Raw genomic sequence first — 15,111 nt, forward strand, 5'->3', positions numbered from 1 at the left:
GTTGTTCTTGCATGACTTTTCTTCTGCTATTAACTTTTACAAATTGACATGTTAACCCATATTTGGCCTTTAAGAAGTCTTAAAATTACAGTGTCTGCCTTCATCCTGCCCCTTTGTAAGGGGGCCATGTCTCCCCCATGCTCTGTCAAAGCATGTCTGTGTCACATCTCTCTGTACAGAACCTTGTCACTCTTTGGATTTCAGCGAGCTGGACTTATGACCAGTCTCTTATGGGCTCAAGAAAAGTTACAATTTTATAGGTTATCTGGTTTTTCTTGTAATTTTCTTTTTTTTTCTTTTTTTTTTTTTTTAAGATTTTATTTATTTGACAGAGAGAGACACAGCGAGAGAGGGAACACAAGCAGGGGGAGTGGGAGAGGGAGAAGCAGGGAGCCCGATGCGGGGCTCGATCCCAGAACCCTGGGATCATGACCTGAGCCGAAGGCAGATGCTTAACGACTGAGCCACCCAGGCGCCCCTTTCTTGTGATTTTCTACGTTCTGAGCTGAATCTAACTCCTCATTTAATTTTTTGAAATGTAATTAAATCAAGAATATTTTTGTACGAGGCATAAAACCATATGTCCAATACCACATTCGATGTGCACATACTTGCTAATGGAAGGAATTGAATTCTGCCTCTCATATGGTACATGGAAAACTGCTTATATATAAATACTGAAGAGTAATATGAATTGTTTAACAGTGCAAAAATGTCCCCCCACTGCCATGTGTACTTGCAGCAAATACTATACAATTTGTGGGTACCCCCAGAGCTACTGCTTAGAAGACAAAGAGGAGGGAAAACGGACACTGGAAACCACTGGGGAGATATTCCATTTTGTAAGAATCTATTGTGTCCACACTCTCTGAAAGACAGGCCTTGACAAGTTAATTTGTTTTCGCTTACCCACATGTTTCCACCACAGAAGCCCTCCACAAAGTCCAAAACTGTATGTTTCCAATGATGACAATGGTTCAACCCACAGACTTGCACAGGGTTCAGAAGCAATCACGTTTTGCGTTGAGGGCGTAGAATAAGAGACTCAGAGAAGCGTCTCCCTGGGGTCTGACTGGTGTAAAGCATGAGCAGAGAAAACCTTTTAAAGCAGAGGCCCCCGGCAGGGTCCCCTCTTGTGTAGGTCAGGACAGTACTGATTTAACTCACCTCTGTTTTGATGACTAAACAAGGTAGTATGTCTAACGAACTCAGAACAGTACTACACAATGGTATTATGGGGAATTACTAGTACTTCTGAATACATTCCTGTATTCTCCCAAATTTCCACAATGATACGTTATTGTATTTTCCAAAAACATCTTTTCGAAAAATATTCCTAAATAAGAATAGAGAAATTCAAGGATATAGTAATACGTTATTTTTTTTAAGATTTTATTTATTTATTTGAGAGAGAGAGAGCACAAGCGGGGGGAGGGGCAGAGGGAGAGGGAGAAGCAGGCTCCCCGCTGAGCAGGGAGCCTGACGCGGGGCTCGATCCCAGGACCCTGAGATCATGACCTGAGCCGAAGGCAGACGCTTAACCAACGGAGCCACCCAGGCACTCTGAGTAATACATTACTTTAAAAATAAAAATGAGGGACGCCTGGGTGGCTCCGTTGGTTAAGAAGCTGCCTTCGGCTCAGGTCATGATCCCAGGGCCCTGGGATCGAGCCCCACGTCGGGCTCCCTGCTCAGCGGGGAGCCTGCTTCTCCCTCTCCCTCTGCCCCTCCCCCTGCTTGTGCTCTCTATCTCACTGCCAAATAAATAAAATCTTTAAAAAATAAAAAATAAAAAAATAAAAATGAATGTGAGGTGATGGATGTGCTAACTAAACTTATTGTGATAATCATTTCACATGATATACATGTATCAAATCATCACCTTATAGGCCTTAAGTTTATACAATGTTATATGTCAAATAATACCTCAATAAAGCTAGAAAAAAATTTAAAATAATAATGACATTATAAATCAATTTGCAAAACTCAGAACAGGACTTAGAATAAAATGTATACTTTGAGCATATAGCAATACAAATAAAAAGGAAATTACATACACATATAAAATATAAATGAATTTTATTTATGAATGTATAGATATATATAATTATAAAAATGACCAAAAAGGGGAAAAGCAATACATTGAAAGAGCATATGCTATAATCAAGTAGAGTTACTCAGAATTTAAGAATGTTTTAATATAGTAAAACCAGTAATATAATCATATTAGGTGATTTAAGTGATAAAAATTACATGATTATGCAAAAGATACCAATTCTTACTAAAAGCTTCTAACAAAGAATAAATGTAATTTCCCTTATTAAATAGAGAACATTTGTTTAAAACCAACAATTACTTCATATTTAATGGAGAAATATAAAAAATATCTTTCACCACCATTTTATTTAACACAAAACAAAACAGAAATACATAAGAAAAGGCAAATCTTTTGGCAGCTATGATTTTATATTTAGAAGAAACAAAGAGACCTTCTAACACTGTTAGGACAAAGGTAATTCAACAAAAGACGAATATTTTAAAAATCAATAGCATTCTAAAGATGGAGATTCCCATATGGATAGCAATACAGATGTGTGTAGCCAAGAAAAAAAATCAATGTAATAAGGGATATATAAGGCTAGACAAAAATAAGAACAGATTATAATGAAAGAAATCAAGGAACCCATCAGCAATGAAGAGACTTAATTCCTTGATGGAAAGATTAGTATCATGAGCATAAGTCTTAAACAGTTAATTTTAGACCTAGATGATTCAAACTGAAGCACCAAAAAGATGTTTACCTTAAATAACACACTCTTTAAGGGAAAAAGACTTTTTGAAAATGAAAAATATATATGGGGAGAAAAAAGAACAATGAAGACCAATATGATACTGATTCCATGGATTCAAACACAGAGTTTGATTCGTTGTATGACAAAAAATTCTTCTTTTTTGGAGACTTGTCCAAAAAGAAGAAATAATGGTTTTGTTTTTGCTCAAAGTTAGGGAATAAAAGCAGAAAGCATGGCAAATTAAGTGCTATGTGAGAACTTTGAGAACACCAAGAGAACCGCCCTTCTTGGGGTCAGAAAAGATTAGCCTAGCATTTTAAAGAATCTGATTTTGCCAGGTTTTGAGGCAGGAAGAGGGAAGGAGTAGCACTTAATGGGAACATCATTTACAAGCACAGAGAATCATAAAATAAAATGGCACATTCCAAAAATTGCAAATAGGTCAGTATACACAATATTGGTCTGCATTTTTAAAACTCAGTCAAAAAGCCAGTATTTAAAAATCTGAAATTTTATCATAAAATCTGGATCTGGCTTCTTTCAACTAACTGGAGAACATAACAAAATGGGCCCACATCCCTACATGGGCACAAAAGGTAGGTGCCCCACTCAGATGGGACAACTTTCTATGACACTTCCTTTTTCCCCCCGTTTCTCCTAAATCCAGCTCACATCATCCACTTAGCTCCCCTATCTCATCCAAGAAGGCACCTGAGTTTATGAGTCCTACCTTGCATCATGGGTACCAATGAAGGTTACAGCAGACCAAAGCAATGTGATTACGTCTGCATTTCAAAAGATCAACCAGACACAGGAAGGAAGGCAGGAGGGTACAGGGTGGTAAGGAGATCAATGAAATCCATAAAAAGCCTACTTTACAAAGCTGCCATCACTGAAGGACAGCAGGGGCCACCCAGAACCTCCTATAAAAAATACTCTCACGAGACAGGACTGGAAAACCAGTGAATCCTCCATCTGTGCAATTCACGCAAGAGGTGAAGAGAATTAGAAAGAAGGCAGTGTGTCCGGGATGGAAAGGGGCAGAGAAGGATACAAATTTGAGATCTCTGACGGGAAACTAATCTCCAACACTAGGTAACGAGTTTGACACTAGGAACCAGGAGAAAGAAGAGGATGGGGCAATTTGCAGGGTTTCGTTTTAAGTCAGTAGGAGGTGACACTCCAAAATAAAGAAACCAAAGGAGGAACAAGTCTATAGGAAAGTTCATCATTTCACTGAAGATATGTTGGATTTGCGGAGCCTAATAGATGTGCAGCTTCCCCTGAAAGCCTTGATAAATGACCAAAGAAAACTCACCTCCAATTCTAATCATGAGATGAAACTGAGGGTCAAGTAGGATTATATAAAATATCTTTACAGAATGGATTCTAACAGAACTAAGCTTTAAATGGAATATTATAGAATTGAATAAAATATTGCAACAAAGATTACAGAGGGTCATTTTGATGCATATAAAAGCATACTTAGAAGATATATGAAAATAACACAATTTTGTAAAAGTCTACCAAGTCTCTTAATGTCCAGGATATACATGTGTACCCTACACTGTTTCCATTAAGAATGTAAGATGGCTTACAGCAAAAATACACATAGTAAAAGGATAAAAATGTAAATAGTAATAAAATGTAAAAATAATTTTTTTAAAAAAATCAGCACCAGGAGAAATCAGAACTAGGAAAAAGGAAACAAGGTATGCAGAACATAAGGGCTTTCAGAAGTATTGTTGTGGACAACCAAAGTGAAAAGATTCACAGAAGCAGCAAGACTCTTCCTGTCCATTAGGAGAAAACACAGCAATTTCTCCCTTTAAAAAGGATATTTTGGCACACCTCCCCCCCATAGAGAAGACAGCATTTCAGGATAAAACATGGTTATACACTAAATTAATTCAGCTTTATGAAAAACTCACTCCCTTGTCCCCATTTCTCAAATATTGTGTTATTGCAGGAAAGTTAAAATTTAAAAAACAACAAGACTTTACACATCAACATTTGGGGATATCAGAAAAGCAAACACAGAAGGAGATATCATAACGCAGCTTCTCTGTGGTGCCCTCTGATGAAAACAAAAAACCAAACATCTAAGTGTAACTGGATGAAGAAAGCCAGGTGGTGGGGACAGGAGAAGGGAGGAAAGTCAACACAAAACAGACAAGGTATATAGGTTTCTGATGGTCCCTCCAGATCCACAGAAAGAATGGATACAACTTTGAGGAATGGATGAACGACCCTATAGCAATGGGGGCTTTGGCGAAAAATTTAATAAGAAATGCAGAGTAGACACAGTGAGGTAGAAATCTTTGGTGAGCACTCAACAGTTATAAACTCTGTGGTACTGGCTGAGGATGGATCCATGAGAGTTGGATATCATATGAGCATGGTACGATTGATATCCTTTTATGAAAATTAAGTAACCTAATTACAGGCCATCCCACATCAGCATGGAGGAGGGCCCTAGGAGGGCAGGCACAAAATGCACACACATATACACACACACAAACATACAGAAAGCACACACACAGAAAAATATTCACTTGCATATATTTAAAGAAATGCAAATCAAAAAACAGTATCATTTAGCACCGACAAGCTAAGCAAAAGAAGAAATTTAAAAATTCAATATTGTGAGGATTTTAAGAGTTCTATTCAAAATTTGTTAGAAAGAACTGTAATATCCAGAATAAGGGAAGTCGTTAAGTAAATAATTATATGTTAGCGTATCTGTGCATAAAAATGATTATACATGATAAAATGTGAATAGGGAAGGATGCTTATGAAACATGAAGAAAAAATAAGAGTACAAAGTGTCCATAGTCTCTGACGACCACTATGTAAACCATGTAGAAAAACACTGGCTGGGTCACAGAGCAAGTCAGCCCAAACCTGCGCCTCTCGGAGCTCCCGTCAGCCTGGGGGAGAGGTCAGGGATTACAGGCAGAACCCGCCATCTTCAGAGTTTGCCCTGGACTGACCCCAACCATACTCACGCTCTCCCCTCTCTGCCTGCTCAATGTCCCACCACATCCCCAACCACCCATCCCCAATGTTATCCTCCCAACCTGATGTGCTCCCCTTCTCTGTCTTTTTTAATTTTTACAACAATGTGTGAGGTAGGTATTACTATGACCGCTATTGATAAGTGATTACATGAAGGAACTTACAAATAAAGCTCAACAGAAGCTTTGTTTTCGGACGTTCCAACTGGACAAGCATCTTATTTCATGGACGTCCTTTACGGTTTAGCTGCGTGTGGCTTCTTGGCTGACTGAGCAGGCATGGAAGCCACAGGACTGGCCTCGGCAGCACCAGCCACGTGTACTCCTGGTTTCTCGGGGCCCTGGGAACACTGAGCAGAAGCTGCATTATCTAAAAAGAAAGAAGAGAGAGATGAGCTTTCCTGAGACACCCCTTTTATTGCTCTCAATTTCATTTTATGTCAGGAGCATCAACCCTGCAAATCAGATCTCGAACAGAAGTCCCAGCACTATGGATTTGGTGAGTGTGTGTCTTCTGGATTTATTTTACACACGTAAACACACACACACACACACACACAGCAGAAAGTCACTATTTCAGTGACTTCAGTTAAGAGAGACTTCAGTTGGGAGAGACCCACTAAACAAGACCAGAGGAAGGTAACGACAGGCCCTGTACTAGTATAGAGTAGAAGACCCCTGCCACCATCTGGGGTCCCCCAGACAGCCTCCGATACTACCTCCAAACCACCCGCGCAGGAGGTCAGCTCTATCATCCCAACATAAGAAAACTCTGTAACCAGGGGCGCCTGGGTGGCTTAGTCGGTTCAGCGTCTGCCTTCGGCTCAGGTCATGATCCCAGGGTCCTGGGATCGAGCCCCACGACATGCTCCCCACTCGGCAGGAAGCCTGCTTCTCCCTCTCCCTCTGTCTGCCGCTCCCCCTGCTTGTGCTCTCTCTCTCTCTCTGTCAAATAAATAAATAACATCTTTAAAAAAAAAAAAAAAAAGCAAAAGAAAACTCCGTATTGAAAGCTTGGAGACTCTGGTTTTGCTGATTTGGTTTTCCCATCAACAATTTTCCTGAGCCTAACTCCCACTGATTTTCAGCTATAAGCAAATCTAATAGGGTAAGCAACCTGAATGCACTATAATTAAAAGTAGACCAGACCACATTTCGCAGACCTTAAAAAATGAGAGACTGCAGCAATATGGGAAGATGTTTATGATGTTGTATAAAGTGAAAATTTAGGAACTAATGCATACTATGACCACAACTGGACTAGTATTTGTAGCGTAACAGGAGGGAAGGGCCTGCAGTTAAATGGTACTAATGATTATGGGTAGAATGAGTGGAATCATATGCAATTTATATCTCTCCTCTCTATATTCCAATTTTTTCTGTCATATGGTTAAAATTTCTTAACAACTGAAAAAGAAAATACTTTCTTTTTTTTAAAGATTTATTTATTTATTTATTTCAGAGAGAGAGTGAGCATGAGCAGGAGGGGCAGAGGGAGAGAGAATCCCAAGCAGACCCTCTGCTGAGTGTGGAGCCTCGTGCAGGCTGGATCCATGACCCTGAGATCATGACCTGAGTCAAAACCAGACGCTTAACCAACTGCACCACCCAGGTGCCCCAAAAGAAAATACTTTTTTAAAAGTTATTACAAGGGGCTCCTGGGTGGCTCAGTTGTTAAGCATCTGCCTTTGGCTCAGGTCATGATCCCAAGGTCCTGGGATCGAGCCCCACATCGGGCTCCTTGCTCAGCAGGAAGCCTGCTTCTCCCTCTCCCACTCCCCCTGCTTGTGTTCCTGCTCTCGTTGTGTCTCTCTTTGTCAAATAAATAAATAAAATCTTAAAAAAAAATAAGTTATTACAAGAAAAACTTTGTAACTATGTATGATGACAGATGTTAGCTCGACTTATTATGATCATTTTGCAATGTACACAAATACTGAATCATGTTGTGCATCTGAAACTTACATAATGCTATATGTTAATTACCTCAAGAAAAAGAAAGAAGAAAACACTTTAATTCAAATTTAATAAAAGGAAGCCATTCCTATGTTTTCCTTCCCTTTCTTGCCCACTGGCCCACCTCCCTCCTCCTTCTTCCTAACAAAGCTGTGAGGACGGTTGTACCTAGTTCCTAGCCCCCAGCTTAGCAAGGAGGGACACTGTTCAAACCCCTGGGCAGATGCTATTGGCTGACAGCGCTGGAAATAAACTCCATCCCTTCCCTCCTTTGGTTAGAACCACAGTTTTACATCATAAAATGTTGGCGGTTCTAAGTTTCCCCAAAAACACAGCAAAACACACCATATGAGGTGCTCTCCCCCAGACTTCCTGGCCCAAACTACATATACTAGTGCCCTGCCTCCCTCTGATATTCTCACCTTGATTTTCGAGCATCTTGTGTAGCTTCATGTGTTTGTAGGTAGAGATGATCTGAAAATTAACAACACTTGGAATATTCAGTCCTTGGTCCTGCAGCAGCTTCAAGGCTGTAGCATGAATGAGCTGATGGGACCGTTTGCATTTCTGAAGCCTGCATTCCCCTCTGACAAAGGATTTGCACACATGGAACTTGTTGCATTTATCCTTGAGGTTGCAGTAGCCATATAGTGCTTCACCTTTGTTGTACAGCAAACAGACCTGGTCCAGAAATGAAGCAACACTTAACACATTTGTTTTCACTATAATTTTTAAAGCAATTGATTGAAGAAAAAAAATTAAGCTTTTATTTTTAAGTAATCTTTACACCCAACGTGGGGCTCAAACTCACAACCCCGAGACTAAGAGTCGCATGCTCCACCCACTGAGTCAACCAGGCACCCCAAAAAATAATTTTTGAAAAAGAAGTGTAGTGGGCACAGAGACTTATACCATTGTATATTAAAATATAAACTACTTTAATTAAACAGTATGATACAGGTTTAAGAATGCACAGGAGATCAAGAAAAAGAGATCCTAGACCTAGTCCCCAAATCAAAATTATCTGTTCTTTAAAGATTTGATCAAGCTCAACAATAAAACTATATGAGCCTAATGTTTTCTAGTAGAAGACTTTTTAACTAATACTCTAGTTTTATGGTGTTTTAAAATTTTCATCTTAATGCTTTTGCCATTCAAAAATAAAGACTATTCTGGCTTTCTACTTTTTCTTGAATCAGTTTGTTTTTGTTTTTGTTTTTTTAGTATTTTATTTATTTATTTGTCTGTGAGAGAGAGAGAGAGAGCGCACACAAGCAGGGGGAGCAGCAGAGGGAGAGGGAGAAGCAGGCTCCCCACTGAGCAAGGAGCCCGATGTGGGACTCGATCCTGGGATCATGACCTGAGCCGAAGGCAGATGCTTTACCCCCCGAGCCACCCAGGTGTCCCTTGAATCAGTTTTGATGAGCTATATTTTTTCTAGAAATGTGGCCATTTCTTTGAAGTTTTCATTTTTCTTTTTTTAAGATTTTATTTATTTATTCATGAGAGAGAGAGAGAGAGAGTGGGGCAGAGGCAGAGGCAGAAGCAGGCTCCCTCCAGAACAGGGAGCCCGACATGGGACTCGGTCCCAGGACCCCAGGATCATGACTTGAGCCGAAGGCAGATGCTTAACCGACTGAGCCACCCAGGCGCCCTTCATTGAAGTTTTCAAATGTATCAGCATCACATTGTACATATTTCCAAGGTGTGTTTCTTTCAACACCTCCAAGTAATTCTCAGCGGACAACGACCAGGTGTCCCACAAATTTTAACTCAATCCTAATACTGTCTACCTGGAGATAACATCAGATCCCACAGGTTAAGGGCTCAGGCCCACCAGGCGGCCCGCACTTCAGATGCTCATAGCGGGTCCATGCTGGCTGAACTGCTATGAAGTTTCTCACCACCTCCTCCTCGGGCTAGATTAATGTGCTAGAATAGCTCACAGAACTCAGAGAAACAGTTTACTTACTAGATGAACAGTTTATTATAAAAGGATATAACTCAGGAACATGCAGATGGAAGAGATACACAGAGGAAGGTATGGGGTGGGGGGGAACGTGTGGAGCTTCCATGCCCTCTCCTGAGGTCCCACTCTCCCAGCACCTCCACGTGCTCACCAACCTAGAAGCTCTCTGAAAGTCTGTCCTTTTGGGTTTTTATGGAGGCTTCTTAACATAGGCATGATCGGTTAAACCACACTGGCCACTGGTGAATGAACTCAATCCCCAGCCCCTCTGCTCTCCCAGGAGGTGGGAGAGTGGGGGGCAGAGGGGTAAAAGTTACAACTGTCTAATCACAAGACTGATTCTCCTGACAACTAGCTCTCATCCTTAGGTTACCTAGGGGCCTTCCAAAAATCACCATAAACTTAACAACAGAATGCTTTATAGCTCTCATCATTTAGGAAATTCCAAGGGTTTGAGGAGCTCTTTCAGGAATGGGGATGAAGACCAAATATATTTCTCATTATAAATCACAAGATCACAATGTTTGTCCCTATTATCTTTTTATTAAGTGGTATATCTGTATTATGTACTGTGTCTTTCGGAGAGTGATGGAAAGGGGTCATGGGGCATTTTCATACAAGAGATGTGAGGCACCATTCCTGCCTCATTCACTGTGCTTGTCTATGGTCCCTGCTACCTAAGTGGCCACGCTGTGCACCACATGATACACACCTCCAGTCCTGGGTGACAGGACTGGGGTGGGCTCCTGTCGTAAGTGCAGACAACCCACTGGCTGCTCACAAAACTGCAGTAGTCTGACATGACAAGGTGAGGCTGGACCCAGGACAGTAGGGAGAAGCCATAAAGAAAAGGGTTCAATAAGTTAAACAATGTAACGATGTCAAACTTCCCTATGTCAAACGATACCATAAAAACTAAAAGGTAGGGGGGCGCCTGGGTGACTCAGATGGTTAAGCGTCTGCCTTCGGCTCAGGTCATGGTCCCAGGGTCCTGGGATCGAGCCCCGCATCAAGCTCCCTGCTTGGCGGGAAGCCTGCTTCTCCCTCTCCCTCTACTGTTCCCCCTGCTTGTGCTCTCTCACTCTCTCTATCAAATAAATAAATAAATAAAATCTTTAAAAAAAAAAAAACAAAACTAAAAGGTAGGGACGCCTGGGTGGCTCAGTTGGTTAAGCGTCTGCCTTCGGTTCAGGTCATGATCCCCGGGTCCTGGGATTGAGTCCCGCATCGGGCTCCTTGCTCAGCAAGGAGCCTGCTTCTCCCTTTGCTTGTGCTCTCTCTCTCTCTCTTTCTGACAAGTGAATAAATTTAAAAAAATCTTTAAAAAAAAATTTAAAAAACAAAACAAAAAAAACTAAAAGGTAACTACTAGGAGTGTCACTGCCCCTTCTCTCTGACAGAGGAAGGACTGGACCCAGCTGCTGCCTTTCTCCTCTCCCTTCCTGCCAATAACCTGCTCCAGGTGCTGCTTGGAGTCCTTTTGGCAACATGGTTGGAATGTATCTGGCTTATTATAACCATAACTGACCAAGCCTGGCCTCAAAGCCTGAAGAAATGAGAAAAGAGATGAATGTCAAGCATAAACCTCTTGACTCTTCAGCCTGACTCCAGTGCCGCCTTCTGCATACAGATTCTGCTGCCTTGAGGGCCGCCTCTGCCCTCTGAACCAAAGGCTCCAGCTCATTCCTCCAGCCTTGTGACTCCCTTCCCTTCCAGGGCCTGAAATGCCTTAGCATTAACAGGGGACCACAGTCACAAACTACCCTCGATTTTCCCAACATCCTCCCTTCTTCCCACCCCTCTTCTGGCAGCTCGATGTCTATGATAGCATCGTTGTGCTAGAGTAGAAAATTCTACTTTCAACCGGTGGGCTCTCGTAATATTTTCTTTTGGGATTCCAACTATTATTTTTTAGGATTCTTTTTTTTTTTATTAACATACAATGTATTATTTGTTTTAGGGGTACAGGTCTGTAATTCATCAGTCTTTTTTTTTTTTTTTTAAAGATTTTATTTATTTATTTGACAGAGAGAGACAGCGAGAGCAGGAACACAAGCAGGGGGAGTGGGAGAGGGAGAAGCAGGCTTCCCGTTGAGCAGGGAGCCCAATGCGGGGCTCGATCCCAGGATCCTGGGATCATGACCTGAGCCGAAGGCAGACGCTTAACAACTGAGCCACCCAGGCGCCCTGTAATTCATCAGTCTTACACAACTATTTTGTTTTTAAAAATTCTTCACGTAGGGGCGCCTGGGTGGCTCAGTCGGTTGAGCATCCGACTCTTGGTTTTGGCTCAAGTCCTGATCTCAGGGTCATGAGATCAAGCCCCGTGTTGGGCTTCGGGCTCAGTGCAGAGTCTGCTTGAGATTCTCTCTCCCTCCCCATCTGCCCATCCCTTTGCTCTCTCTCTAAAATAAATAAACAAATATTTTAAAAAAAATTCTTCTTGTATAGCTAAACAGATACAAACATGCTAATTTCACCAGGATAACAATTCTAATAGGCACTTGTTAAGCATCTGGAACTAAATCATTTCAAAACCAATTAAAGTTAATGTCTAAAGCCCAAAAAAAGTTAATGGGGGGAAATACTTAACAACAAATGTGACCACAAAAGGGACTGGTATCATTAAAGACATCTTATAAATTAATAGAAAAAGACAAATGCCTCAACATAGGCAAAAGCATAAACAGGCAATTCACAAAACACAGTCTTCACAGACAGACCTAAATTCAAATCTGCCATGGACTATGTGACCTTGGGCAAGTTAATGTATCTGAGCCTCAGTTTCCTCACCTGTAAAATGGGGTTATTAATGAGCTAAGGTATATGAATGGCTCAGCATTCAAGCAAACAATCAAAAAACTAAGAGCTATTACCATCATTTCTTTACCACACACGTCCATCACTCCCTGTGTATCAAAGCCTGGTAAAATCACAGAGATCCCATAGAGGTCAGCCCTGCACCATTACCTCCACCTAAATACCTGCTGCCCTCTGTAAGCAGACTTCTTGATGTCCTCCCGTGAGTACTTTCATCGTGCAGAGAATATGACAGTGAACTCTTGGCAACTCACCTCTGGTAAAAGGCACGGGTCATTCTGTAAAAGCAGGATCCGAAGCTGGGCCTCATTGAGGCCAAAAAGCCCATGGTTTTTCAGTACTTGGATGTTGACAGGCGTGTGGATGTCATGGGAAAGGGTGCAGGTTGACCTAGGAGAACACAGAGCTCTGGATCAGAGGTCCAGATGAAGAAGGGGCCCGACCGCCAAATCCCTTGCTTCCGGTGGCTTTCAACTCACATGTGAAGTTAAACAAGTTTCCATGAACCCCACAGATAATACAGCCTAATGAGTAAGCACTGATGATAAGGCAGCTGAGTTGAAGCAACTCTTCTCCCAAGGTCATTTTCATTTTAAATCGGGATGTTTTAAAGCCAAAGGTACCCCCTCCCCCAGTCACCCGCCTTGCCGAGGATGCCATCTGTTGTTCTGAAGGTGAGTGCGTTTGCCTTCTCCACCCCAAAGAGCTGCCCACCCCCACAGTCCACCAAGGTGAGGAGGAAAGTGTGCCCCCACCCCCGCTCTGGGGAGCTTGAGCAAACCAAGGAAGGCAGAGACAGGAGGCGGCCTTAAAACACCTCGCCCAAATCATCCAGCCCTCAGTTTCCTGGGGGATCCTTCTAGATCAGGCTTTCTAACCCTGGAGCGCACAGGCTCACTTCGGTAAAACTTTGAGGTTACGTGCAAAGAAAGGGCACTCTCAATAAAGGGTCCGTGGACCTCATGGGTCCGCAATAAGCCCCCAGCAGGCCCACCGGAGTAAAGGAACTCCGAAGTCCCGATCCTGATTCCCCCGGGCCGTGTTGTGGAGGATCCTGCAGGCAGGGGCTGCAATTCGAGGGCGAGCAGTAGTCAAGAAATCCAGATTGCGACAGACGACTTCGGGCCTCATTCCGCACCGGAGCCGCGAGCTCAGGGGAGGCCTCGGCGGGAGGACCCCCGGGGCCCCTTCGCGAGGCTTCCCTGCCGCCCTCGGGGCGGGGGAGGGTGCAGCCCCGGACCGACGATCCCTTTTCTCCTTTCTCCGGGGTCCCGCTCCCGCCGGACGCGTCAGGCCCGCCGCCGCCCCGCCGCCCGCCTCACCAGCAGTCGCGGTTCGGACACTTGCCCAGCATGTGGCGGCGGCAGAGGTGCAGCTGGTCGCAGGCCTGGCAGTCGCCGCGCTGGTAGCGGGCGCAGAGGCGCGCGGAGGACACGGCCACCACCCGCCAGGCGCAGGGGCCGCCGCCGCCGCCGCCGCCCGCGCCGGCCGCCGCCTCGGCCTCGGCGTCCCAGAGGCCCTCCCTCGTCTCCACCTCCTGCAGCAGGAAGCGGTCGGGCCCGGCCTGGCGCAGCACGTCCCGGAGCCGGGCCTCCGACAGCTCCACGTTGCCGCGCAGGTCCTGCAGGAACATGCGGCCGCCGTTGGCGCACAGCACCTTGGTGAGGAAGGAGCACACGGTGGGCTCCGCCATGGCCGCGGCCGAGCACGGAAACCTGAGGCGGGCAGACTCCTCCCAGTCACGTCCACGACTGCGGCCGCGAGCTCCCGGGCCGGGCCGGGCCGGGGGCGGGGGGGGGGGGGGGGGGGGGGGGGCAGGGCGCGCGGCGGCGGCGGCGGCGGCGCCGGAGGGGGGCCCGGGGGCCTGCGGGGCAGCGCCGGGCGCGGCCCGGGCGGGGGCTGTATTCACCGAGCGCCTGCTCTGTGCCGGGCCGCGGGTCGGGGGGGCGGGGGGCGGGGGGGGGCGTTGCCGGCAGAGCCTTGGATAGTGGGGGAGCCGCGACACGCCAGCAAAGGAGAGGATCCGGGGTGCCCGTAAGGACTGCAGAGATGAAACAGGTTACGAGGTACAAGGGGCGCGGCTGGACGGCCCCAGCACAGGGAAAGACTCAGGTCCCCGAGCCGCATGTGGCTGTCGAGGCCTTGGAATGTTGACCAGTTCGACCTGAGATGCGACACGTAAGCGTGAGATACACACCCTGGATTTCGAAGATTTAGAATGCAAACGATCTCATGAATAACTTCGTTAATCATGCTCAGTTGATATGTAAATAAAATGTCCTTACAATTTCATCTGTTTCTTTTACTTTCCTAATGTAGCTATGAGAAAATGTTAAATCACCTATGGGGCTCACTTTGTTTCTGTTGGACCACACCAGTCTAGACCTGTTGACTAAGCAGCCATCCTTTCTGCCCAACACCTTGCTCATTTCGTGGACAGCTTTTGAGCCCCTGCTAATGCAGCGACAGGGTACAAAGGCACGTGAGACCCAATGGAGGAACTCGAGCAGCTGTCTTACAGGGTGGTTGAGGATGAAGTGAGTTGATGTCATGTAAC

General features: G+C 44.4%; 1 protein-coding gene across 1 annotated transcript; it reads right to left on the reverse strand.

The window, feature by feature from the left end:
- Window positions 1-2,062: 2,062 nt before the first annotated feature.
- ZC3HAV1L (zinc finger CCCH-type containing, antiviral 1 like) lies at window positions 2,063-14,313 on the reverse strand. Its single transcript, XM_035021195.1, has 4 exons — window positions 13,877-14,313; window positions 12,809-12,944; window positions 8,188-8,446; window positions 2,063-6,179 (listed from the first exon to the last, which is right to left on the reverse strand). Exons 1-4 carry the CDS (start codon window positions 14,245-14,247, stop codon window positions 6,046-6,048), a joined length of 900 nt encoding a protein of 299 aa, XP_034877086.1. The 5' UTR covers window positions 14,248-14,313; the 3' UTR covers window positions 2,063-6,045.
- Window positions 14,314-15,111: the final 798 nt, after the last annotated feature.

This window comes from Mirounga leonina, unplaced genomic scaffold (genome assembly GCF_011800145.1).
Source record: "Mirounga leonina isolate KUSES-001 unplaced genomic scaffold, KU_Mleo_1.0 Mir_174, whole genome shotgun sequence".
In the NCBI taxonomy this organism is placed as follows: domain Eukaryota; kingdom Metazoa; phylum Chordata; class Mammalia; order Carnivora; family Phocidae; genus Mirounga; species Mirounga leonina.